This window comes from Emys orbicularis, chromosome 6 (assembly GCF_028017835.1).
Source record: "Emys orbicularis isolate rEmyOrb1 chromosome 6, rEmyOrb1.hap1, whole genome shotgun sequence".
NCBI classification, from domain to species: Eukaryota; Metazoa; Chordata; order Testudines; family Emydidae; genus Emys; species Emys orbicularis.
Window position 1 is genome coordinate 62,776,863 of NC_088688.1, and position 27,280 is coordinate 62,804,142.

General features: G+C 44.5%; 1 protein-coding gene across 1 annotated transcript in view; it reads right to left on the reverse strand.

The window, feature by feature from the left end:
• CHD1 (chromodomain helicase DNA binding protein 1) overlaps positions 1 to 26,894 on the reverse strand; it is an 84,925-nt gene extending 58,031 nt beyond the window's left edge. Inside the window, exons 1-5 of the mRNA XM_065406973.1 lie at positions 26,766 to 26,894; positions 25,646 to 25,706; positions 24,480 to 24,688; positions 1,510 to 1,714; positions 354 to 455 (exon numbers count right to left, since the gene is read on the reverse strand). Of these exons, the coding sequence (XP_065263045.1) occupies positions 354 to 455; positions 1,510 to 1,714; positions 24,480 to 24,532 (360 nt within the window). The 5' untranslated portion in view covers positions 24,533 to 24,688; positions 25,646 to 25,706; positions 26,766 to 26,894. The remainder of the gene's footprint in view (positions 1 to 353; positions 456 to 1,509; positions 1,715 to 24,479; positions 24,689 to 25,645; positions 25,707 to 26,765) is intronic.
• Positions 26,895 to 27,280: the final 386 nt, after the last annotated feature.

Here is a 27,280-nt window from a genome sequence, read left to right on the forward strand (position 1 = left end):
ATTGCTTACATGGAAAAGTAATATTTGGAAAGTACTTTTATGCTTTTAAGTAATTTAGAAGCTGGAAACACAGATGAGAGCCAGTAGTACATGACTTTCCAGCTTGGTCCATGGATCACAATTTGACAACATCTGGTTAAAGTGCTTTCTAAGAAAAGTAATTTCTGCAACACTTACCCAAATATACGAAATTAAAAATGATTCAACATTTCTCTAAAAGAGCAAAATTCTTTCCTGAGATGTGTGTACACAGTGCTTATTGCCTTCAAACAGACTTTCACACATACATGCGGAGTGAGCTATGAAACCTCTACGTTTACATTTAAAGCATAGATTCAAAATAAGTTATTCACCTCTTCTGACCCACTGTTTGATGAAGCTGCTTTCTGCTGCTGCTGCTTCCTGAGCATTGCTGATCTCTGTACAGCCAAAATACTTGGATTTGATTTCCAAAACTAAAAACAGAATTCAAATAGAAAAGTCATGCAGTCAAAAACACTGGAACTTTACAATGATTTAAGACAGTCAAATCCCCTAACTGAAGTTTTGCTAGTAAAATTAACTATTTTCAGTTTAAAGAATGAGGAGAATGTTTCAATTTGTTACAGCATTTTAATGCAAAATGTAGCATGCTTTACAGTAAATTTAAGAATAATTATATTAACACAAAAGAATACATATGCTATAGCCATTGCTAACACATTTCAATTTTAAGTTGTTATAACTCACATAATTCCGATGAGGAATGTAGTAGTACAATTGTCAAATAATTTTGCTTCATATGAAAACATTGCAACACTTTAAAAAAATGAATGAAGAGGAAAAACTGAGTTTTAAGCAGAATTATGTTAATTAATATTCTGTTACATTTATTATACTTTCTTTCATTCAAGGGGAGTCATAATACTTTACAAATTTTATATATTACACACAGAAGCAACTAGAGCAAATTTGAGGTTATTTAATCCCACTGGATATGCTCAGAAGACATTTTCTAAACAATTTAGATTTTTTTCTGAAATTTTGCAAACTTCTTCCTCATAGAAGACTAACTACATGCAAATTTGAAGTGTTCCAGTTCAACAGTTTATCAGATAACAGCAAGCTAAAGTATACAGATATGATTTTCAAAAATGAATAGAGTTAAGAAAGGATTTAGTAGTTTAGGGGCCTAAATAAGTGGCCTGATCTTGAAGAGTGGACTATCTACTACAATCAATAGGAGCAGCTGGGTGCTCAGCGCTTTTGATAATCAGGCTATTTATTTAGGTACCCTGGTAAGAATTTAGGAGCATAATTTCATGTATCTATTTCTGAAAATCTTGGCCTTAATATTTTCCATGATATTCCAGTCATGGTATGCAGATATTTTACTAATCAATCCAAGCTCAAATCCTAACAGTTTAACAAGTCTTTCATTCCAGTTCTTATCTATAGTGAAAATAGCTACAGGAGATAACCACACAAAGTCTAATATCTTTCACTGGAATGTTTATTTGTGCATTTTACCTCAGCTCCACCAACTTTTGGTGGTTTTGCTTGAACTTGTTTCTTCTCTCTAGATGTGTCAGACTCTGATTCTGACTGACTGCCTGACTCTGAACCAGAGTCAGAGTCGCTGCTACCTGACTGGCTGCTACTTCCATCGCTACTGCTTCCAGAACTCGAACCAGATCCAGAACCTGATGCTGAACCAGAATCGTCATCCGACTGGCTGTAATTAAACATAAAAGAATATTATGCAGCATTTTGAATAGTAGAATAAAATCAAAGTGAAGTTAGAAATAATTTAGCTTCACCTGTAAAATTAATTATGAAATTAGCCAAGCATGGATATAATAGCCTACTCTTAAATAACACACTGCATCCATTTATAGGACCTCCATGCTGTGATAACTGGGAGCACTTCACAAGTTGGGTCAATTAACAATATATCCATAGACTATGCTCCCCTGCAGCCCACAGCTTTAAAGAGAGAGGAAAAAAGACTTTGCCAGTTGATTAAATGTCCACAGTTTTACTTTCATTCAAAAGGTATGGGCAAAACAAACGTGCCTTGCTTATCTTTATAAATAGGGCGAAATTCAAGGTGAGAGGTATTCCCTATAAGAGGAAACTGTAGAATGATCATCTTGCTATTGTGAAAGCCCTACACCCAACTTCCATCAAGTTCAACTTTGGGACAGGTAGTTCTAGCTTTCGTGTCCAGTGTAGGTTATACGATGGGTTTCGGATAGAGACATGTACTACGATTTTCACCCTGCAGTTAATTAACAGCTGATGCACAAAGCAGAACTGAGATGGAAAGAAAGGATCAGAGATAGCCTCTCCTCCTTCCAGACAGCCAGACAACAGGAAAGGAGAAAGGGGTCTGATAAACTCAGAGCTATTAGCCAAACCTTGTAGAAAAGTTTATGCTTCAAGCAAGGACCAGGGACAGCACCCTGATATAGGACAGGTCATCCATGATCAGGGCATACAGTCCAAGCAGGCAGAATGGTAATGGCACTGCATTTCACACCCATCTCAATTATGTAGTTGTTTGTTTTAAATAACATCTATATAACTTCAGTATCACCCATCACTGTCAGGTGAAAGAGAGAACAATAAATATGCTCTAAGACTGCAAAGAGGTCTTCCAGCAAAAGCAGGATAGATCAGATTGTCTTTACTAATATTTTTGAAGTAAAAAGAAAAAACTTCAAAACTTTTAAAAAAACCACACATATTTCAGCCCTTCTTTATATTTCATAAAGAAACCAAAATAGGACAAACCATCAATTTAAACAAAATCCTTTGTAGGTTACATTTCATGCCTTGTGTTGCAAATCTGGACCTGGTGATTTATACAAAGACAGGGTTATCAGGACCCTTGGATTCCATTCCTGAGGGCTCGCCTAGATAGGTGATTATACTAGCATGATTTTACTGGTATAGTTATCCAAATATAACTCCCCATGTTGATACTCTTATGCCAGTAAAATTCCCCATTTAGAAAAGCCCTGAGTCTCCCACTAAACTATTGCATGACAACCAGGAAGTCACCCGTCCTATGTACATAGTTATGCTTGAGATGACTAACTGCCCCCTTCTCTCTCTCTTCCTCCTTTAGTTACATCACACTTCAAATAATTTATTTAATTTAAAAAGAATGAATTAGTGTACATAACATTTTGCAACTATATTTTTATATGCACATATGGTGAACTATGTTCAAGATACTGTACAAACAAATCTGGTTTCTCAAAACAATTTTCTCTATAACCTGTGCTAAAGTCTCAGATTCTGAAAAAAACCCATAATATTAATCTAACATAGAAGCCCCAATATTTTTAAACAGACATCTTGATGGAAAGCATTATAGGGACAATATTGCCTTTAAAGCAGCTGAATAATTTAAAAAGAATGTATACCAGGACTGTAAATAAGCATCTTGATAAAGAACAGGTAATACAAAAAAATAAACTATTACAAAAATCAATCCATCCTCTTAACAGACTTTCAGTTGCATCACACATGTTTAAAAAAACTGTTATCGTATAACTTTAAACAAACTTTCCTTTGTGCTAAAACTATTTGAACCAATGTATGCAAGTTGCGCGCCTCTCTATCAATGACTGATGAATACATAAGACTACAAAGCATGCAATAACTGTTTTAAAGACTACCAGTAGCTTTATTTTAAAAAACAAACAAAACACCAAAGCCTCTAATCTAATTGGATATTTATTAAGAGCATGTTTTCTATAATAAAATAATGTGGTTGGAGCAGTGCTTTAAAAAAAAAAAATCATGCCCTCATGGATGCCAAGAAAGCATTCCAATATTAGCACGAAACAACTAGTTATTAGTTAATGGGAGCTGTGCATGCCCAGCACCTCTGAATTTAAAGCACCTCAGCGTTTAAAAATTAGACATCCTAAAATTGAGGCAATCTTGTAAAATTTGGCCCTTAACCTCTGCGCCTTACTTTTTCCATGTCTAAATGGGGACAATACCCATCTTTAGGAAAAAAAATATTGATATCCTCAGTTAAAAGTGCCATATGCAACATACGACAGAGACACTGGATTTATGGCTTATTATAACAATCTGTAACCCACTAAATACCCTCTTTTTGTCCTATACAGAGGTGTTTACAGGCCACTCTACCTTGAATGGTCCCTTAGAATATGAGCTAACTATTTATGCTAAACAATCTATTCCATCTTGCATTTAGCTGTGATGCTCAGAATACCTTTCCCAGACCTGAAGAAGAGCTCTGTGTGGCTTGTCTCTCTCGCCAACAGACGTTGGTCCACCCACCTAGCCTCTCTAATATCCTGAGACAGACATGGCTACAACAATACTGCATATGCAGTGTAAAGTATTCTTAATGTAGCTGGCTGCAGCTGTTGTGGATATGAAGGGAAGTGCTCTACTATCTACAACTGCCCCATTAAGGGCTGTAAAGCCCAACAGTGCCATTCTCTCTCCTGGTCTCTAATCCTGGAGCAAGTCTAAAGGACAATGTTAAAAGCTACCTCTGTTCCCACCTTTGCCTAGCCCAGTGGGAGAGAAACAATGTTTCTGTTACTTAGAGGACCAATGAACAATTTCTATAAAGTGCTCATTGGGCATGTCTCCACAGCAAAAAAAAAAAAAAAAAAAAAAAAAAGAGGTGGTGAGTCTCAGAGCCCAAGTCAACTTAGATTCACACTGAGGGGTTAAAAATAGCAGTGTAGATATTGGGGGCTCAAGAAGCTGGTGAGGGGGAGGGGCTTAGAGCCCAAGCTCCAGCCCGAGCCCAACGTTTACACTGCTATTTTTAGCGCCGCAGCATAAACCCTACAAGCTAAGTCAGTTGACCCAGGCTCTGGGCTCACAGCCGTGCATCTTTTCACACCCCTGAGCGACGCAGCTAGGTTGACCTAAGTTTTAGGTGCAGACCAGGCCTGAGTGCCCTGAAGTGGGCGTGTAGAGAAACATGCTATTGAGCTTCCGCATCCTTGCCCAGGAAAGAAAACAAGGCATTGAGATTGCTCCTAAACTTCCCCATTCCCTGGTCAAGGGCTTGTCATTTCCTAGATGGGAAACATGAGACAAAACACACAACAGAGGCAGTCCTCCAGGGTGGATCTAAGTTTGTAATGTAAAAAAAATATGAATGGACAAACCCTTTTTTCCCCTTTTCAGTTTACCTTTAACAGGGGGATCACTCTGCTCTGGTACACTGAAGAACTGATAAATAGTTTATGCCAACATGGACCACTGTAGCATCCCTTTGGATTGATACTACAGCCCCAAATGAGCTTTTGTTTTTTGTCCCTGCGTTCTATCGGAATACTGAAGCCTGACAAGTTCTCTTCTGATGGTAGAATATCCTTTACATCCGGAAAGGGTTACATTTGTAAATTGCTTTGAGATATGAATGTACTATGAAAGTTTAAGTTATAAAATTTACTTTGTGTGTGTAGGTGAGAGAGGGAAGGAAGGAATTTATCTTAGGAAGCATAACACTCCATCCATATTTCAATTCACAGCTTCTGCCTAAAATATGACAGTAATTATTTTTCTCAAGCTCACACACTTGCTGGGAGATTTGTTCTTCCTAACCAAGCTGATGGGGAAAAGAAAGAGGAAAGGAAAGGTGGGTGGAAGAGAGAGAAGAATCCATTTGTATCACCAGAAGAAATGAGAGGAACAGAATTAAGTTAGAAAGTTTGGCAAAAGTCAGAGGGATTTGTTTTTTTTATTTACTTTGAAAGTCTACTTCATCTACTTCTGTAGTTTAGTATCAGTAATGAAGAGCCAACCATTCAGAATTATTAATAAGGTTAAAAATAAACTTCTACACATCTCACTCCAAAGAAATAGTTCTAGCCCAGACTCCCACTCCATAGGCTTGTAGGGTCTGAGAACAGTGTGTAATTTGTGTCAACAAACATTGGTGTTCATGGGGTACCTCATTTAATTCTGATATAACCCTTGTAGCAAAGCAGAGTTGACAAGTTTTCCAAGAGCCAGAAAGTCATCATAAGATGCATGGGTTGTCTGGAGGAAAAAAAGTAGTGTGTTGACTGGAGGGTTTGTCGCAAGGGTGGGGGGAAGGGTGTGTGTGTGTGTTTTCCTGTGTGCACTGGGAAGGTTTCAGAGAGTTGGGATGGTCAGACTGGAGTAGAACATCAGGGTTTTGGCATTCCTCCCCCAGGTCTATGAGGACTTGGGAGGATATGCCCTACTCCATTCTCACCAGCCCCTGGCCTTCCAGTCTTCTCTTTAACCAGTACCTGCTCTCTTAGGCAACATGTACAAAAAAAGAATTGAGGCATTGTGTAAGTGAAGCAGTGGTAAGTGAACCAGCACCACATAAGTACCAACAATGCAGTGAGTTCACATCAGTCATGCTATTTCAACTGTAGGTTCTTTGCATTTTTGCCCCAGGTGCATACCAGTGTTCTGTCCACTGACGCAGCTCTCCCCCTCTGGGTATCTATTCCACATTTCCCAGAACAGCACTTTGCAACAGGTGTATAATCTCTACAGTATATAGTGTATGTATGTGCATTTATTCACATACTTTTGTTTTAGTTGTCACTTTTGAATGATGCTGTCCTGCATGAAAAATTGCTCATCTGATGCTGAAGGGCAGAAGCTATGCCCTCCTACTTACTGCAGATACCGTGACAAAAAGCCTAAACCTCTGCTGACCACGTTCCATGCACTCCACCCAGTTCCTCCATTGCCTTAGGTGGGAAGGTAGAGAAAGGCGGGGGGGGGGGGGGGGGGGAGGGAGGAAATGGGCAAATGAGAGGCTGAGATTGTAGTCAGTGATGAAGGGTGAAAAGACAGTCTGGGGCATATACATTAAAGCCTCTGTTCTATTTTTCAGAGTGTAGGGCTATGGGAGATGGTCCTAAGAGAAAGACTTGGAAGTTGTAGCAGCCCCACTTGTATAGGGAGAGGGGGAGTCCGTGTGTAATTCAGACTAAATACTCATTTCATGAGGAGAGATGATTCCAGGTGGAATTCCATGAGCAAAATATACATACAAGAAGTTACAGGTTTAAATTACATTGTACTTCAAGCTATTTTTGTGCCCTTCATTGTTTCTCTGTAAGATGGAGTTGGGGATGTATCCATTGGAAGCCAACTGGAGCCAACTTCAGCAGAGTTCCATCTTGGCTGCTCTCAGGCAAACACTGAACTGGGACAGAAAGACTGGGTTTGAGCAGTTTGCATGCCTATCTGTAGTCAGCTTGACAGATGATAGAGGCAGTAGTCTGAGCCATCAAAACTGTCAGGGAAGAATGAGTAAAGGCATTCTAGGATAGCACTAACTCCCATCCAAAAAGTGGTTTTTATTTATGTACACCTGGGTGTACATATGTGCTAAGTGATCCACAGAGTGATTAAAACTGAAGTTTTCCTAGTGCATATAAAACCTATCTTGATCAACTGCCTTGACATAATATGGTTCTAGAACAGTGTTTTTCCCCCCATCTCCAACATTCCCACTGACGACTGGCCTTAGGAAAGCAGTGCATCCATTCAATTTTTGAATGGATTTTCAAATTTTTTGCTGAGTGATTGAAGACACTTAGCATTTAAGCTTTCTAAAAACAAAAAATCAGATCTACCAGAAAAATGGATATCAGAAATCCATCACCCAGATTTCTAGTGCCACAAATGAGATTTACTTCATCCTCCAAACTACTTCCTATTCCAACAGTTTTAGTTACAGAAGAGAAAGAGGAAACTATTCCCAAATCTAAATCAGTTTGAAAAAAAAGTTTAAATATGGACAATCTGGATTTATGGAATTAAAAGACCCCTCTCTCTCTCTAAGTTGTGTGACAGTGCCAGAAGTGGTTTAATCTTTCTTGAAGTGGAAAAGGAGAGATGTGATGTTAGAAGGGAAGTGATCAATATGTTTCAAAAAAGAATCATTACAAGCTTTCATTTTTAACTCAACTACTACTGGTAGTGTTTCACACTATATCAAACCTGACCTTTAAAATAATTGTTTTACTGGAGAACAACTACATGACAACATGACAGTCAAGTAAACATTACAATAAAACAGTATGTGGGCTCCCTTTGTGACAAACATGTTAAGATGTGAATCCAAACTAATAGCTGCAAGCAAATATAGTCATATCTTAACGCCTCCTTTGCTTGAGGTTTGCCCTGCTTTAAAAGCAGGGTTCCTTCCTCAATATACTATTTCCTTTCCCCCCCCCCACCCTTCCCCACTTTCTCCAAAGGCATTTTATGCCAGAAACTCCCTGTCTCAGCTGAAGAGTGATGGATATTGCTCACTGTTATCAACTCTGCCTCTTTAGTTAGGCCCAATTCTGCAACCCTGTCTCACAATGAATACTACCTGTTCATGCAAGCAGTCCTATTGAGCTGTATGGGAATACTCACCTGAACAGGTACTGCTCATTATGAGTTAAGGTTCCAAAACTGTACCCCTCATACTCATAGTTCAAGAGACCACTGAAACATTCCTTCACCCAGGAGCTCAAAATGCTGTCATCACTGTTTCTAGTACTGTATGTGCTTGCCCACAGAGTAAGAGACCAAGTCTGACATGTGGATAAATATCCTTGAATAGAACTACTGCAAATCAATATGCCTTAGTTCACCAATGCAGTTTCTCCATGTTTGCCTCTTCCCTTAATTTCTATTTGGATTCAACTCTTCTCCTACTGCCCCAGGATCGTATCTGTTTCATGCTGTTCAAAATCAGGAAATTAACTTGAACCTAAAGTTTTCATTCTGTTATTCTTGCTGGGATTGTGATCCTCTGCCGCTGCTGGAGGTGTTCTTATGTGAGGAAGGAGAGGGGAAAGAGGTGTGATGGGCAGCTTGTTCATTTGCCTCCCCCTCACTTCAGAGAACTCCTAGCAGCAATGCAGAGGATTGTAGCTTTGCTTCAGCTGCTCTTAAACACAATAGCAGTAGAGTGAAACTAGGTGTATGTCAGTCTCATCTACTGAGACCAAAAAGAATCTCTATGGATAGTAATTCCATGCTCTAATAATAAGAATATAGCTGTAGGATGTGTTACCAACCACCTGATCAGGATGGTGACAGTGACTGTGAAATGCTCAGGGAGATTAGAGAGGCTATTAAAATAAAAAAAACTCAGTAATAATGGGGGATTTCAACTATCCCCATATTGACTGGGTACATGTCACCTCAGGATGGGATGCAGAGATAAAGTTTCTTGACACCTTAAATGACTGCTTCTTGGAGCAGCTAGTCCTGAAACTCACAAGAGGAGTGGCAATTCTTAATTTACTCCTAAGGGGAGGGCCATCCACCCCATTAAGAGAAACTAAGAACCCAAAGGTATACAGGGAAAGGAAGGGATATTGGAGTGGGTCCATCCACCCTAGAAGTTCTTGGTGTTCTTCACTGACACATTAAGCTACTATATGAAGGCGGCACTGTTAATGACAGCTGTGTGGGAAGTGGGCAGCCAAGCATCTGCTGCCACTAATTGTTGGACAACAGCTTAGTAACAGTACACTTGAGGTGCCTCTTCCGGTTGCCTAAAGTATGGGCTCACCGAAATTGCAATTCTTTGGAGAGGTATTATACAAACATTAAAAAAAAAAAAAAAGTGAGCCAAGCAAATAAACATTTTTGATACATAAAAACATATATTCTGAAAAATTAAATTGCATCAGCATTGATTTTTTTTTTTTTTTTTGAAGAAAAACCTAAAGATGCATGCACTTTATTAAACAGGAGTTCAAAACAAAAAAGTGACCAAGAGCACAGGAGACATAAGCAATGCACAGAATAGTTTCAGGGGCACTGTGGGACTATGCAGGGAGGACAAATAGCAATGGGTCAGCTGCAAAGCCACTGTTTTCAGTCCTGATGCAAGTTAGACGAGTGGCAAGTCTTGCTCCAAGCAAACAACTGCAACAGAAGACTGGACGAGTCTTCTCCATGAAAAATAGCGTGTTCTTACCTCACGTTAATTAATACATAGTAACTCACCAGGTAAAAACCTTAGATGAGCACAGTGTAGTTTTCACATGTTGGCAGATTGAGATAAATCTTAAAGGGGAGTGTAACGGGGTCAGCACCCACCTCTCACAAGTGCCCCCTCTGGTTAGGTGTGTCTCCATTCTTTCAATAAGCAGTCCCGGCCCTGGTATGGGGCCATATCCCCAGGGCTCAGTCCCTACTCAGTCCCCACAGCCAGCCACGAGCTCCCTCAATGCTCCCCTGGTCCCTGCTAGCAAAGAGTCTTAGGCTCCAGCCAGGAGCCTCTCGCACCCCTAGTCCCTGCCCCCACTTAATTGTCTGTAATCCTGCTGCTTTTCCAGCCAAGCACGCAGTCGTTTCTCCTCTGGCTTCAAGAAGCTACTAAACTACTCTGTTCTGCAGCTCCTTTTTATAGGACCCTCCTGGCCCGATGGGCCTTGCCAGCAGCCCCTCTGATTGGTTGCTTCCTCACCACCACTCTAGGATGCTTGGAGGACCTCTCCACTGCTCCTTTCCTGGGATGGGTGTGGCAGAATCCTGAGGCCTCCAGCAGAGGGCCTTTAGGCCTAGTCCACCCCATCACAGGGAGGTTAGTGATACTTTATGAGGGAGTCTCTCCCTCTCACCCCCACCCCTAAGGGAGTAACTGCATTTCTGTTGCAGCAGATATGTCATCAAGTGGAGCTTGGTGCACAAGTTCACAATGTATAGTTTAAAAGTTTCATTTCATGTTCAATGTTTGAAAAGAACCTTTCACAATATTACGCACGTATAACTGATATTTTCAGAATGAGCATGAGGAGCAACAGTGTGGAAAAAAAGAACATTTCCCAGAGTGGTTTAGATTTCTTGCACAAAAGTGGTACAAAGAAAAGCATGACAATCTAGTGAAAAGTTGGCAGATTTAATTTATTCTTTCTGTGTCAATCCATTTTTCATCAAACTATAATGAAAAATAAATAGTACTCAGTTTACATTCCATTTTTTTAAATTGCCATTTCAATGAGATTCAACTCCTTGTCACAGGTTGAGCTTGCCCTTTGAGAATCCAGGGCTCTGCCTCATTCGTGACTTAGTTTACCACTCCGCACAATGGTCACCTGACAGGTGTATGAGACTAGAAGCCAGATCTGCTGGGGGATACAAGGGCAGCCTGAATTCAGATAGGAGTGAGAATCAAAAGAAGAAGCAATTGGCTGAAGAACGTAGGATCTGGGAAAAACAGGTTTTGACTTTCATTCACATTGAACTGTTATTTTAATAAACTAGAACCCCAAGGAGAATGTACTTGAATGACAAGGACCATGCTATTATTAGAGACCTCAGGAAGGGTTAACAGAGGGAGTAGAGACACCCATAGCCAGACTAAGTAAGCCACTACTACATTCTTGTTAAACTGAAATCTGAAATGTGAGTATGATGGAGCCACTACTTGGACATAATTTCATAGACAAAATTTTGCAGACATATGCAGCTTAAAAATTGAAAACTCATCTAGAAACTTTTTCATAAGAGTTTTGAAATTAACTTATCTGCGTGAAAGTACATTACGTAAGATTTAGCATCCTGGCACAAAGGGAACAAGGCAGTAGTGTCCACTTCCATACTTCCAATGTTTTAAAAAAAATTAAAGTGTAAATTTAAGTTTGATTTTCCTAACTTAAAAAAAAAAGCTGTATCCTTAAGCCACATTCCCCTGAAGTTACCAATAAGAATGTTCAACCTTAAACTTTTTCCAAAATAAATATGACAGCGTGAATAATTTCTGTACTGAGCATCTGTTGCTTGCTCCTATGCACACACACTAACTCTGTTGCTCCTCCCTACAGATATCCTCCCAATTCTGTTACCCCTCTTAACCACATACTTCAAAAATTCCATAGCATTTCCATGTAAACCAATAAAACCCCGTGTGGCTCTCTTCTTGTGCTTCCCAGTTCCTCCCCACCGCACCCCACTAAACTCTTATTCCATGTGGCTCCTTGCCATCCATTTGCCACCCTGATCAGATTCATTGGCCTTCCGTATATGGAGAGGAGCATCGGCTCACAAGACGGCCACGAGAAGTCCATGGCCCACAATCTACCCCCGTTATATCAGGGGCGTGCAAATTTTTTGGCCTGAGGGCCACATCAGATTTCTGAAATTGTATGGAAGGCCGGTTATGGGAGGTTGTACCTCTCCATACAGCTAGGCGTGGCCCAGCCCCCACCCCCTATTCCAACCCCCCCGCTTCTTGCCCCCTGCCAGCCCCCCCGGGACTCCTGCCCCATCCAACCCCCCCGTTCCCTGATGCCCCCCCAGGACCCCTGCCCCATCCACCCCTCCCTGTCCCCTGACCACCCCCAGGCCCCCCCACCCCTGACTGCCCCCTGCCACCCCATCCAACCCCTCCTCTCCTTCCTGACTGCCCCCCCCGGGTCCCTGCCCATCCAACCACCCTTTTTCCCTGACTGCCCCCAGAACCCCTGCCCCTGACTGCCCCCCGGACTTCCCATCCAACCCCTCCTCTCCTTCCTGACTGCCCCCCCCCGGAACCCCTGCCCCCATTCAACCCCCCTGTTCCCCACCCTCTGACCGCCCCGCCACCTATTCACACCCCTGCCCCAACCACCACCCTGAACTCCCCTGCCCTCTATCCAACCCCCCCTGCTCCCTGCCCCCTTACCACGCCGCCCAGAGCACGGGGTCAGGCCGGCTCTGCAGCTGTGCTGCCGGACAAGAGATTGCAGTCCTGCCGCCCAGAGCATTGCGCTGGTGGTGCAGTGAGCTGAGGCTGCTGGGGAGGGGAAACAGCGGGGGGAGGGAAGGGGATACAGCACGAAAGGGGCCGGGGGCTAGCCTCCCAGGACAGGAGCTCAGGGGCCGGGCAGGAGGGGCCTACAGGCCAGATGTGGTCCTCGGGCCATAGTTTGCCCACCTCTGCGTTAGACTATGCCTACACAGAATTAGAATACTTGTATCAGAGCAAATGCAGCTGAATACATTGTGCAATAGCTAAATTAAACTCCTAAACTAGCCAGTGGTTCCAGTCCTTACTGAATCCAACACAATTAAATATAATTGGAAGGGCCAGTTCTGATTGTTTGAGATAAGCATTACCACACATTACTAATACCTCAGAAGTGAAAAACTCACTTTGTTTTAAACTTTTGTATCTCAAATACCCAGACTGAGTTTTTCCAACCTAGAAAAATAAAAAAGAACTCTGGCATCAGATGACATATGGGGAATTTCTCATTGATTTAGGCCTTGTCTACACTACGAGAGTACTTCGATTTTAGTTAATTCGACTATGTGGAATCGATATTACAAAGTCGAACGTATGTGTCCACACTAAGGACAGTAATTCGACTTTGTGAGACTTTGTGAGTCCACACTAACGGGGCAAGCGTCGACATTGGAAGCGGTGCACTGTGGGCAGCTATCCCACAGTTCCCGCAGTCCCCGCTGCCCATTGGAATTCTGGGTCGAGCCCCAAATGCCTTCTGGGTAAAAAAATGTGTCGAGGGTGCTTTTGGGCGCCTGTCGTCATCCGTCCGTCAATCCCGCCCTCCCTCCCTCCCTCCCTGAAAGCGCCGGCGGGAAATCAGTTCGCGCGCTTTTCTGATTACTGACAGCGCGGACGCCACAGCAGTGCGAGCATGGATCCCGCTGCGACCATCGCTGCAGTTGTGGCAGTTCTCAACGCCTCGCAGCTTCTCATCCACCTGTACCAGAGGCAGCTGCAGATAAATCATGAGAGGAGGCTACAGCACCACCGTGACGGCATGAAGTCGGACACTAGCTCCGACCTCTCAGAGAACATGAGACCCAGCGCCCATGACATCTCGCTGTCACTGGGTCTTGTGGATACTGTTGAACGGCGATTCTGGGCCCGTGAAACAAGCACGGAATGGTGGGACCGCATAGTGCTGCAGGTCTGGGATGAATCCCAGTGGCTGCGCAACTTTCGCATGCGGAAGGGGACTTTCCTCGAACTGTGTGAGTTGCTGTCCCCTGCCCTGAAGCGAAAGGACACCCGGATGCGGGCAGCCCTGACTGTCCAGAAGCGAGTTGCCATAGCCCTCTGGAAGCTCGCAACGCCAGACAGCTACCGGTCCGTCGCTAACCACTTTGGTGTGGGCAAGTCTACCGTGGGGGTTGCTGTCATGCAAGTAGCCAAGGCAATCGTCAAGCTACTGCTATCTAAGGTAGTGACCCTGGGAAACGTGGAGCTCATCATAGATGGCTTTGCCGAGATGGGATTCCCAAACTGCGGTGGGGCTATAGATGGGACTCACATCCCTATCCTGGGACCGGACCACCAGGCCAGCCAGTACATCAACCGAAAGGGATACTTTTCCATGGTGCTGCAAGCACTGGTGGACCATCGGGGACGTTTTACTAATATCAACGTTGGATGGCCTGGCAAGGTTCATGACGCTCGGGTTTTCAGGAACTCTGGTCTGTTTAGACGGCTGCAGGAAGGTCTTTACTTCCCGGACCACAAAGTAACTGTTGGGGATGTGGAGATGCCTACAGTCATCCTCGGGGACCCTGCATACCCGCTAATGCCCTGGCTCATGAAGCCCTACACTGGCGCACTGGACTCAGGGAAAGAACTATTCAACTACCGGCTCAGCAAGTGCAGAATGGTGGTGGAGTGTGCTTTTGGCCGTCTCAAGGGGAGATGGAGAAGCCTACTCACTCGCTGTGATCTCAGCGAGACCAATAACCCCATTGTGATAGCTGCTTGCTGTGTGCTCCACAATTTGTGTGAGAGCAAGGGGGAGACCTTTATGGCGGGGTGGGAGGTTGAGGCAAATAGCCTGGCTTCTGATTACGCCCAGCCAGACAGCCGGGTGATTAGAAGATCCCAGCGGGACGCGCTGTGCATCAGGGAGGCTTTGAAAGCCAGGTTCCTGACTGAGCAGGGTCTCCAGTGACTGTTTACTTTGTCAAGTATCAGAGGGGTAGCCGTGTTAGTCTGAATCTGTAAAAAGCAACAGAGGGTCCTGTGGCACCTTTAAGACTAACAGAAGTATTGGGAGCATAAGCTTTCGTGGGTAAGAACCTCACTTCTTCAGATGCAAGGCATCTGAAGAAGTGAGGTTCTTACCCACGAAAGCTTATGCTCCCAATACTTCTGTTAGTCTTAAAGGTGCCACAGGACCCTCTGTTGCTGTTTACTTTGTGGACACAGATGCTGAACCTGCCCCCGTTTCTTTACCCAGTTACTGTTGACTATCCTTCCAAGTTACATACCCCCTTCCCCACCTTCCCAACAAATAAAATCTGTTCCGTTTTGTTAATGAACAAAGTTCTCTTTCTTACTGTTTTCGCGGGAATGTTTTAAACCGGGGACGCAGACTGTGGCGGGGGGCGGGTTTAGTGTTCTGATGCAAATGATGCTTCTAAACTCCGGGAATGACAGGCTCCGCAGTGCTGGATTGGTTGTTTCAACGCAGCCTGCCAGCAGTCCTGGGCGGGACTGCGTGTATGTGTCGGCCAAGTGACTTTCTGGCAGGGGGCGGAGGGTAACAGACCCCCTGCTGCGTGGCTCTGTGATCCAGGATAAGGACCGCGGCATAAGATCTCTAACTGCCCTCCCCCGCCACAAAGTCACAGATCAACCCCCTCGCACCCCAGAACATGAAAACTGCCTCCCAGACTGACCAGGGTAACTGGTGACTGCACTGTGTATGTGTCCTGATGCTGGACCTGCCCCCGCCTCTGTAGCCTGCTACAGGTGACTGTCCTGTCCAAGTAACAAACCCCTTCCCCCCCTTCAGACAGAATCCCCTCTAAAAGACACTCTCGGAAACAGTACTTAACAGAAACAGATGTTTTATTATGAACCGCACATGAAAAGGGGGGGGAGGAAACTTGGACGTGGGCTAGTGTGAGATGGGTAGGAAAGGACTTTTCAAACTTTGTGGAACGAGAGCCTTCCAGTGCTGCAGCAGTGTGCAGGGGCCGACTGAAAGTTTTAACGGCCCTTGCCGCCCCTCCTTCTTTGGACTTTTGGTGAGGGGGGTGTGGGACTTGGTGGCGGGGGAGGGCGGTTAGAGATAGACAGCAGCAGGGCTCTGTCCTCCTGCCTCCGGTCTTGCAGAACATCCACTAGGCGCCGGAGCGTCTCCGTTTGCTCCCTCATTAGTCCAAGCAGGGTTTGAGTAGCCTGCTGGTCCTCCTGGCGCCACCTCTCCTCCCGTTCCATGACTGCTCTGTGCATTTGTGACAAGTTCTCCCTCCACTGTGTCGTCTGGGCTGCCTGCTCTCGTGAGCAGTCCATAAGTTCATAAAACATGTCTTCACACGTCTTCCTCTTCCTTCTCCTAATCTGCGCTAGCCTCTGGGAGTGTGATGCCAGGCTGGGTTGGGAGACAGTCGCAGATGTGTCTGTGGCAATGGGAAAAAGGGAGTGAATTCCTGAGACAGATAAATGAAGTTGCTAACAAAGAACATAGTCTTTCTCTGTGAACAACACCATGCACTGGACCTTTCACATGCGCACTCAGGACAAGGTCGAATTTTCGGCCCTCGCCTTCAGTGCCTGGGGTCCTGCAGTTGCGATCAGAGAAGCGTGGCAGGACACCTCTACTTCTGTTGCAGGAAAGCATGGTAAGCCGTAGACTTGTGGCAGCTTAAAAATGTAATAGTAGCACTGGGCTCTTTTCGCACTGAATGCAAGGCCACTCTCTGCTGGCAGCAATCAGGGAAGCATGAGTTCTGCCCCTGTCCCACCACCTCGCGGCTGTCCCCGGGAAAGCTCCCTGTATGCTGCCCCTCTGCCGCCTCCACCGCGTGGCTGCAAAGCAGTCCCAATACTAACATTCCCCTCCCTAATTTAAAGCAGGGCGTCATGTGTGATATTACTCTCATGAGGATCTCGGAGACCGAGAGGGGAAGGATGCTTCGGGAGACCATGCAGAGGCCAGGGCCGTATGCCGCCATGCTGTGCCGTGCCATGATCCCGGACTACCTAATGGACTCATGGCGTGGGAACGTGTGTTACCATGGTGGACCGAACAAGATCGCCCTGCCGCGGAACCTGATGCGCATGCTTGAGCGGTACCTCCAGGAGAGCTATGCCGAGCTATCCCAGGAGGACTCTCTGTCCATTCCCGGGCACATTGACGGTCTTTTCCTTTAAGTGCAGCATAAGGGACTACAGAGTGGAGCGTCCTGTGGTGGCCTAATCATGAATATCCGGACATTATTTGATTTTTTATACATAGTTAGGACTAAATAGTTGACTAAGCCAAATAAATCATGAACACCAAATTGCTAATATAGTTACTATTCCTGTTTTGTTATAAATAAAAGTTTCTATGTTTAAATGAGTGAATGAAAAGCCCATTCTTAACAATATAAATATTCCAGTTATGTTAAAATGAAATGTTTAGATGTTTAAAGCACTCACTGCTTGATCCTTCCCCTGATTCGGTGTCCGGGGTAAGGGCTGTGGACGGTTGGTAGGGGATCTCGGTAAGGGTGATGAAGAGCTCCTGGCTGTCGGGGAAATCAGCGGTGCAAGCGCTGTCGACTGCCTCGTCCTCCTCATCTCCTTCCTCATCTTCCCCGTCACCTAACATTTCCGACGAGGAACCGGCCGTGGACAATATCCCATCCTCGGAGTCCACGGTCACTGGTGGGGTAGTGGTGGCGGCCGCACCTAGGATGGAATGCAGTGCCTCGTAGAAACGTGATGTGTGGGGCTGGGATCCGGAGCGTCGGTTTGCCTCTTTGGTTTTTTGGTAGCCTTGTCTCAGCTCCTTGATTTTCACGCGGCACTGCGTTGCATCCCGGCTGTATCCTCTCTCTGCCATGGCTTTAGAGATCTTCTCGTAGATCTTTGCATTCCTTCTTTTGGAGCGCAGTGATCAATGGCTCCATGTCTAGTTGGCAGCCGGTTTCAAGCGGAGTGCCCCAAGGGTCGGTCCTGGGGCCAGTTTTGTTTAATATCTTTATTAATGATCTGGAGGATGGTGTGGACTGCACTCTCAGCAAGTTTGCAGATGACACTAAACTAGGAGGCGTGGTAGATACACTAGAGGGTAGGGATCGGATACAGAGGGACCTAGACAAATTAGAGGATTGGGCCAAAAAAAACCTGATGAGGTTCAACAAGGATAAGTGCAGAGTCCTGCACTTAGGACGGAAGAATCCCATGCACTGCTACAGACTAGGGACCGAATGGCTAGGTAGCAGTTCTGCAGAAAAGGACCTAGGGGTCACAGTGGACGAGAAGCTGGATATGAGTCAACAGTGTGCTCTTGTTGCCAAGAAGGCTAACGGCATTTTGGGCTGTATAAGTAGGGGCATTGCCAGCAGATCGAGGAACGTGATCGTTCCCCTTTATTCGACATTGGTGAGGCCTCATCTGGAATACTGTGTCCAATTTTGGGCCCCACACTACAAGAAGGATGTGGAAAAATTGGAAAGAGTCCAGCGGAGGGCAACAAAAATGATTAGGGGTCTGGAGCACATGACTTATGAGGAGAGGCTGAGGGAACTGGGATTGTTTAGTCTCCAGAAGAGAAGAATGAGGGGGGATTTGATAGCAGCCTTCAACTACCTGAAGGGGGGTTCCAAAGAGGATGGAGCTCGGCTGTTCTCAGTGGTGGCAGATGACAGAACAAGGAGCAATGGTCTCAAGTTGCAGTGGGGGAGGTCCAGGTTGGATATTAGGAAACACTATTTCACTAGGAGGGTGGTGAAGCACTGGAATGCGTTACCTAGGGAGGTGGTGGAGTCTCCTTCCTTGGAGGTTTTTAAGGCCCGGCTTGACAAAGCCCTGGCTGGGATGATTTAGTTGGGAATTGGTCCTGCTTTGAGCAGGGGGTTGGACTAGATGACCTCTTGAGGTCCCTTCCAACCCTGATATTCTATGATTCTATTCTATGAGCTCTGAAAGCACGGACTCATCGCCCCACACAGCGATGAGATCCAAGACTTCCCGATCAGTCCATGCTGGGGCCCTCTTTCTATTAGATTGCACGGCCATCTCTGCTGGAGAGCTCTGCATCGTTGCCAGTGCTGCTGAGCTCTCCACGCTGTCCAAACAGAAAATGAGATTCAAACTGCCCAGACAGGAAAAGGAATTCAAATTTTCCCGGGGCTTTTCCTGTGTGGCTGGTCAGAGCATCCGAGCTCGGAGTGCTGTCCAGAGCGTCAACAGAGTGGTGCACTGTGGGATAGCTCCCGGAGCTATTACCGTCAATTTCCATCCACACCTAGCCTAATTCGATATGGCCATTTCGAATTTAGCGCTACTCCTCTCGTTTTCGAGGAGTACAGAAGTCGAATTTAAAAGAGCTCTATGTCGAACTAAATAGCTTCGTGGTGTGGACGGGTGCAGGGTTAATTCGATGTAACGGCGCTAAATTCGATATAAACTCCTAGTGTAGACCAGGCCTTAGCTTTATTGTAGTGGAGTGTAAAAACAAAAACAAAACAATTTGTGATAGTACACTTGAAACTTAGAGGCTCTTTGAACAGAGATACTAATTCTCACCAACACACTTTAAACTCTGTTCGCTAACACTAATGTTATATAGGCAACAGAGAAAGAGTCTCTCCCCTGTGTGGAGGACTGTGGTGAAACTCAGCAGGGTCCATGAAGCCCATAGGTTGCCCTTAGCTTTAGGGCATCTTCTTCCAGAGGTTTTTTTAAATATTAAATCTTTTGATGAAAAGGTGCCACAAACTGCTTTTACCTTCTGATTTGTGTTGGAATTCCACAGAATGTCTTGTCCGTAGTAACAGGTGTTTTGTTTCCCCCATTTCCCCAAAAAATGTGTTTCCAGTTTGGGTCAGGGGAATCGGTTGGCTAGGCTTTAAAGTAGAATTTAAGCAGGGCATCTCATTTAGCAGAATTAGTTCTCTGGCTCATAAGTGTATGCAATGTTCACACATAGAGGGTTCGGGGACAACGCTACCCAGGGTCACTTCTTGACTACTAGCGGGGAGAATGAACACTTCTCCTTTCCCCTCTCCCCATGCACTCTTCAATGCTTCACTGCCCTGTTCTGTCTGAAGCACACAGTAAGAGCAGAAAAATGGAATCCAGATCACAGCAACCCTCTGTTCAACCCATGAGTGTTGATACTATCCTTATGCAATTCAGGAGTAAGTAATACAGTACTGAATTTCCCCAGAGGGGCTGCGCTAACTTTCTCACTAAGCTTTTCTTGACACTAACTAGCAGGCAATTGTAGCTGAGCCCCCATAAAGAGCTACCACTCCCCAAAGGAAAACTTTGTTTGAATCAGGTCTTCTTGAAAAAGTTTCTTTCCTCCTTTATAGCAAAGGCCATTTGCACAAAGCCAGTATTATTGTTACTGAATTTATCTGCTCGTGCTTCCTTCCTACTCAGAGGAACAACAATTTGTGATGTTACAGTTAACTGCTCTGGACACATTCCATAATCCTGTGATATTGTCTTTACATACTGGAATAAGCAGAAAGAAAAGAAGTCTCCATAATAATTATGTAACAGAACATTGGGATGACAGAAAGCAGGTTTAGATGATAGGCTGTTTAGTCTTGTCCAACCTACAGCTTCCACCATTGCCAGCATCAGCGGTAAATTATAAGCACAAAGGCTGCTACCATAGACAAGGTTCATATGCAATACCTGACAAATGCTTGGACTATGAACATAAGTTACATTTTTTTTCACAAGTGGTAAAACAAAGTTTTCCTAACTGGCAGCTGCTATGGGTGGACAGGGATAGAAAAGCCAGATGATAAATTTAATCAGCCTCTGGATGGGGTGGAGACTGGACACAAACGTAAGGGAGATCTGCACTCTTCATAAGCAAGATCCCTGCTTCCTTCCTTCCCCATCACCAAGGGAGGAAAATGGAAGACAGCTGGAATTCCATTACCAGGCTGCTGCTGGAACAATCTTTGAGAGCGTCACCTATGCAGCAACTTCTTGCTAGTGTGTGAAATTTGAAGTCCGCAACTAATGTTTCCTCCAGCCCTCTTCTCTACTGGGAAGAAGCTGAATTCTCTCTCTGCTCCTCCCACTCCAGAGCTTTCTAATTATTGTGATAGACAGCAAAAGAGGTTATCTGATGATTTACTGTTACCCAGCCTCCTGGCTGCTATTTTACAAGCTCCATTTTAGGTCCAGCAACAAAGAGTCCTGTGGCACCTTATAGACTAACAGATGTATTGGAGCATAAGCTTTCGTGGGTGACGAAGTGGGTATTCACCCACGAAAGCTTATGCTCCAATACATCTGTTAGTCTTTAAGGTGCCACAGGACTCTTTGTTGCTTTTTACAGATCCAGACTAACACGGCTACCCCTCTGATTTTAGGTCCAGTTGTCCTCAGTCACTGCTCAACTTTCTCAACCAGTAACAGGACTCTAGATCAAGAGTGACAAACTCATTTGGAGAGGACTCATTTTTATGTTTAATTACGATCCATGGACCAGGATATACATTGAGGTCTACATATTCCCTGCAACTCACAGCAATATCACAAAGTTTGTACAGGGCTCAAGGGAAGAATATGCCTTATTTGTTGCATTGTCACCAAAAAGATAAAAGACCCTTTTAGATTCACCACTATTTCTGTTCTTTGTTTCTCTTCCTTCCCCAACCTCTTTTTATCGGTTTCTCGCCCCCATTCCCTGTCTTTGAGTGCTTCCTCAGTCCTTTTCTCTGCATTTCCTTCCCTGAAGCAACTCCCAATTACCTACCCAGTGTGCTTCACTCCTATTCCCAACCCCGTTCCATCCACTGTGATCTGTGATTAAATAGTTAATGTTGACAGTGAAGTGTCATCACTGGGCTTTAATGCTGATCTTCTAGTCAGATTAAAAGGGAACATGGGAGTTCATATCTCTGGGTTATGGGCTGAATGCAGATATCACTGCATTGGTTACATCTGGAAGCTTATCTGTGCAACAATGAGGTTTAGATGCCCTTTTTAAAAAAGCTTAGATTCTGGAGACTCTGAAAAGCATTACAGTATAACAAAATTACATGGGTGGACCATACATTTAAGAACCCTTTGTTAGATTTTAGCTAAACAGTACTGCTGGAATTTACATTCAGTTCAGATTACCTTCACAACTAGGGCTCAAAACTTTTTTAAAATGAAAATGTATATCTACCATTCACAAAGGAAAGCTTCCTGCTTGCAACTTGCAAGTAGGCAGGTGGATTGTTTAAGCTCTATTCATGCATTATTAGGCTATATGGTTAATAAATAATACATTTAAACAAGCGGTGTTTAAATGCAGAATGAAATGTGACTCCACAGTTAATAATCAAGCTGATTAAGTATATTAGAATCTCTGCTTGATATTCACTTTTAATCAGGTTATTGGAAATACTTGTAACAGCTTATTTAATAGTAATATTTTTAATGTATGTTATCTTTTTTAAACAAGAAAACACACATACATTGCTATCCTATATACATTATGCAGCAGGTGCAGTGTTTCAGTTTGATATGAGGCATCTCTCTTCCTACATTATCTTTAATTAGGATGGCTTGTGTTTCTTTTTAAGTAGGCAATGCAATCCCATACATTTGCAAAAACATTTGAGATGTTCCAGACAAGTTAGCCACAGTTTTTGAATTTTGATTTACAACATTTTGAAATTCAGGAGGACAAGCTTTGTTGATGCTATTTTTTTCTGAGAAAGTGAAAATAAGCATAGCTCTGAACTTGTGCAACATTATGGTATTAAACTGCAGCTGAAATTCCATAACCTTGCTGCTTCCAATAAAAGCAAGATAATTGTCTACTCATCAAGTAAGACTTCAGAAACATTAGAGTGAATCATTATTATCAAGCACTAAAACAAAAATTTGAAACTTGTCATTTTAAAATGCATATACATTATTAATTCTAGGTATAACTGAAGTTCTCATTACACAGAGGCATGATTGTATTTACACAGTAAATACATTTTTGGATGTCTTGTCCCATCCCATGTGCAGCATGCATTATATTACTTTAATTTAAATAGAAATCTTTGAACTTCCTACAGTCATACAAAGCTGTTAATCATAGAATATCAGGGTTGGAAGTAGGGTGACCAGATGTCCCGATTTATAGGGACAGTCCCGATTTTTGGGTCTTTTTCTTATATAGGCTCCTATTACCCCCCACTCCCGTCCCGATTTTTCACATTTGCTGTCTGGTCACCCTAGTTGGAAGGGACCTCAGGAGGTCATCTAATCCAACCCCCTGCTCAAAGCAGGACCAATCCCCAAGCACACCATACTAAGCACATTTGTAAGATAACAAATTTTAATTCCTGTCCATAGTGCTTAAATACATTAACTGGGAGGTTCTGGTAAGTTGATTAGCTAAATAGTTAATATTTACACACTGAAGCTTGAATGAGAACTAGTTAACATCCCATTGAAAGAAACAGGTAGTTCACACCTCCTTTACAACTGTTTCAGTCTAAAGATGTTTAAAAAAAAAAAATGGAACAATTTGGTCAAATTCTCTGCAACCAAGCAGAGAATCTTTAGATGGAAGTTGTATTTTCTACAGCCATGGAGGTTATCAGAAATCCAGAGAGACCCTAAATTTACACAATTTATAAAAATTATACACACAAAGTTTTATCTTTCTTACTCCCATTTATGAAAACCAAAAAAATAGCCTTTGAGGTTCCATGAGGACTGTTTTGCTTGGTTTGAAAGACAAGATCTGTATTATACTAAATAAACTTCCCTCTAGCAAGAGGAAAGTCTTCTAAACAACTAAAAGCAGTATACATTCTCAAGCACCAAAACAAAGTTTGAGACTAGTAACTTCTAGATTACAGATTGTTAAATAACTCAAAATGGCAATGAATCAATGGCCGTACTTGAGAAGGCAATTTTGCTACCTGGTTATGTCACACTGGTGAAGCCCCCAAAGCTTTTGTAGCTCAGCAACTAAGGAAAACTACAGATTACGTAACAAAATCAAAGATCAACCTCCTCTGATAGGTTAGGTTGGGCTTTTATACTGCACCCATCACCATGGTATCTGAGTGCATAGGTTGCATTTCCAATATCCAAGGCTTATTTTGATATTCTTAATACATTTTTCAATCTTCAAATTTATTAGACAGAACAAAAATCATTTTCATAAACAGTAAAGCTCTTCTCTTGGACCAACTATATTACCTAAATACTAATTTAACACAGTAAAATAACTTCCTTTACTAAGGTCTACAGTCTTTATAAAACAATGCTGACAGTTGTTAAATAATGCCAAGCAAGCTGTTTTTTTCCCCAAATGCAGATAGCACAGGCTAAATACGAATAAACTAACTGTATGCTTATAATACAACATGCATTAAGATACCAAAGTGACAGGCATTATATAAGGATCTGAAGAGGACAGAATGAGACCTAAAAACTATGTTCTACATCTATGCCAAAGAGTTTCAGCTGTCCACAATAAAGTTATAAATTCAAGCTGTCTTCAAACAAGACCATATAGCAGAGACTTCAAATGATTAGTGCTTACCTTGATTCTCCACTACTGTTTCTTATGCTTTCCTCATCACTGTGCCCATTCATTGTAAATATTCAGAAGTTTAAAATATAAGTCCACTCAGTTTTTGAGATGGATATTAAAAGTTCCCTTTATAGTCTTCCTTGTACTCCACGTGTTTTACAGGTGACTTGTTTGTTCAACTGTTCACTGAAGGTATTCAAGATCCTTTCCCAAATTACCTAAAACACAGTTAGACACACAAAATTGTTAAGAATATGACTTTAAATATTACATGGTTCCATACAACCTCTAAGGATGCTAAAGATAACTGACCTAATAAACTAACATTGAAAAGGATCAAATATGAAATCTACTTCATTAAAAAAGTGAAATGTAGTTTCTGGCACTACCCACTGCAATTGCTGATAGTTTTGTAATCACACTTTCCTGTTTAAAGAACATTTCTCTTTCCCATTGCTCTGTGAAAGGCCCACACAAAGAACGGAGTATGACTGGCTATACAAAGGAACTGTTACACTGAAAGTACTGTGACAAACACAAAGTACACAAACTGAAAATAAATAAAAGTATTTTTCTAATTTATAGTAAGTGAGAAGGTATTACTGGTCAACATTTTGGGACAGGAACTGTCATTTATTGTATGTATCAAGGGCTGAACAATGTGATCTAGACCAATGTCTCTCAAACTTTTTTTACTGGTGACCCCTTTCACATAGCAAGCCTCTGAGTGCGACTCCCCTTCTACATTAAAAACACTTTTTATATATTTAACACCATTATAAATGCTGGAGGCAAAGCAGGGTTTGGGGTGGAGGCTGACAGCTCTTGACCCCCCCATGTAATAACCTCATGACCCCCTGAGGGGTCCCAACCCCCCAGTTTGAGAACCCCTGATCTAGACCTACTTGGCTTTTAAGAGCTACTACATAATAAACTTTAAACAAGTACAGGTTAAAAAGGCAAGTATTTTATTTCAACTGATGGAACAATAATCAAATCAGTAAATAAATACTATAAACATACTGTAAAAGCATTTCCAGGTTCAAGCATAACATTTTCTCTAATTATCAACCAGCATAACTGCCACACATTTAAAAAGTTATACTTGTCAAGAGTTATCCAATAACAAATCTAACTCAAGATCCCACAGCTGAAATGGTCAATATTTCACATACCAGGATAATCAGAGCTGTGTGTACTCAAGTATCCGAAGCGTCCGGGGTCACTGTAAGTGTCCTACAGCAGGAGTACAAGAATAAACCTCCTAACAAATCAGCGAATGAAGAGTGCCCCGAAGGCACTGAATGGATGTGAATGAGACGAGGGTTTCATACACAGCTCACCCGTCCACCTCCTCGTTTGCCCACAGTGATCCGACTGAGTTTGTCCTGCTGGGGTTCCCTCGGGCTACTACTACTCCTCTCAGGCATCACAGTTTCTCATCCAGGCCAGTACACAAAGGACATGGCGGAGGGTATGAGCGACCAAGGAGCCCGATAATCCTGCCCCAGCCACAAGCCCAACCCGACTGGGAATCGGAGACAAACAGGCCGCTCACAAGGGGAACTGCGCGTCCGTGGGGCGGCCCGTCGCTAAAGCACTTTAAGGCGCTGTCGCGGTGGGAGCGCCCCTGTCGATTACAGACCTGTGGGGTCTAGTGGTTCAACAAAGCTGCCCGCTAGGAGGCCTGGCTAGCACCCGCTGCGGGCCAGGCTCCTCGGCATCCCCATCCCAGTCATTCGGCCTTCAGCAGCTTCCAAATTTACCCGCCCAGCCCGGTGGTCGCAGCTCCCTCTCCCCACCATGCACCTCCCTGCTGTGCTGTGGGACCCGCTGGCCAAAGAGCTTCCCTAGCTGTAATCCCCGAAACGCAGCGGCCTCTTACTTTCCCAACCACCCGCCCTCCAGGAGCGCCCAGGTCAGAACCGCCCCGGCCTCCGCCCCCTCCCGACAATGGTCGGTCTCCCTCCTCCTCCGTGGACACTTCCCCGCTCCCGGCGCGGCCTGCACTGGCGCCGCTCTTGGCCACGGCTCCCCGGCCGACTCAGCCCCCGCGCTGCACGCTCCTCACATCGCCAAGGCAGCGCGAGGGCCGGCTCCCCCGCCAGGAGCCAGCGAGCCCAGCTTCCTCGCGCTCATCACCCCCGCCCCGCCTGGAAGCGGTAAACAGGCCCCACTCCCGGCTTCTTCCCACTCAGCCCCCGGCCTGGCCACCGAGCCCCCGGCAGCCGCAGTGAGTCCAGCTCCAGCCCTGCGAGAAACTAAGGAGCCCAGCCCGGGCAGGCCGCTTCCTACCTGCGCGTATCTCGGCCGGGCCTCCCCAGGGCCGCGCTGTCGGGACACAGCGTTATCCCAGTGGAGAGGAAAGTACTGCCTGCAGCCCGGGCTCGGGGGCTACTCCAGCCGCCGCCGCCGGGCCTGGGCCGCTTCTCCCCCGCCGGCCGCACTGAGCCCCTCGCTGACCTACACGGCGGGCTGGCCCGCGGCGCTTCGCACAATGAAGCCCGAACCGGGAGGGGAAAAGAACCAGGGTGCGCGCTGCGCCGCTGCCGCCACCGCTTAGGTCCTCCCGGCCGCCGCCATCACGCTACCGCCGCTCAGTACAGTCAAGTCTCCCCCTCCCTCGGCCCGATGGAAACCCCGGGCGTGATGTCAGCCCGGCGCCCTGGGACAGTGTGAGCGGAGGGAGGAGCTAGGTGAGGGGGGCAGGACTCAGCAGCCGGGAGAGCGAGTGACGGGAGGAAGGTGGCGGACTGACGGGGACCAAGGGAGAAGGTGGCGGACTCTGCAGGGCGGCAAGGCGGTTGAGG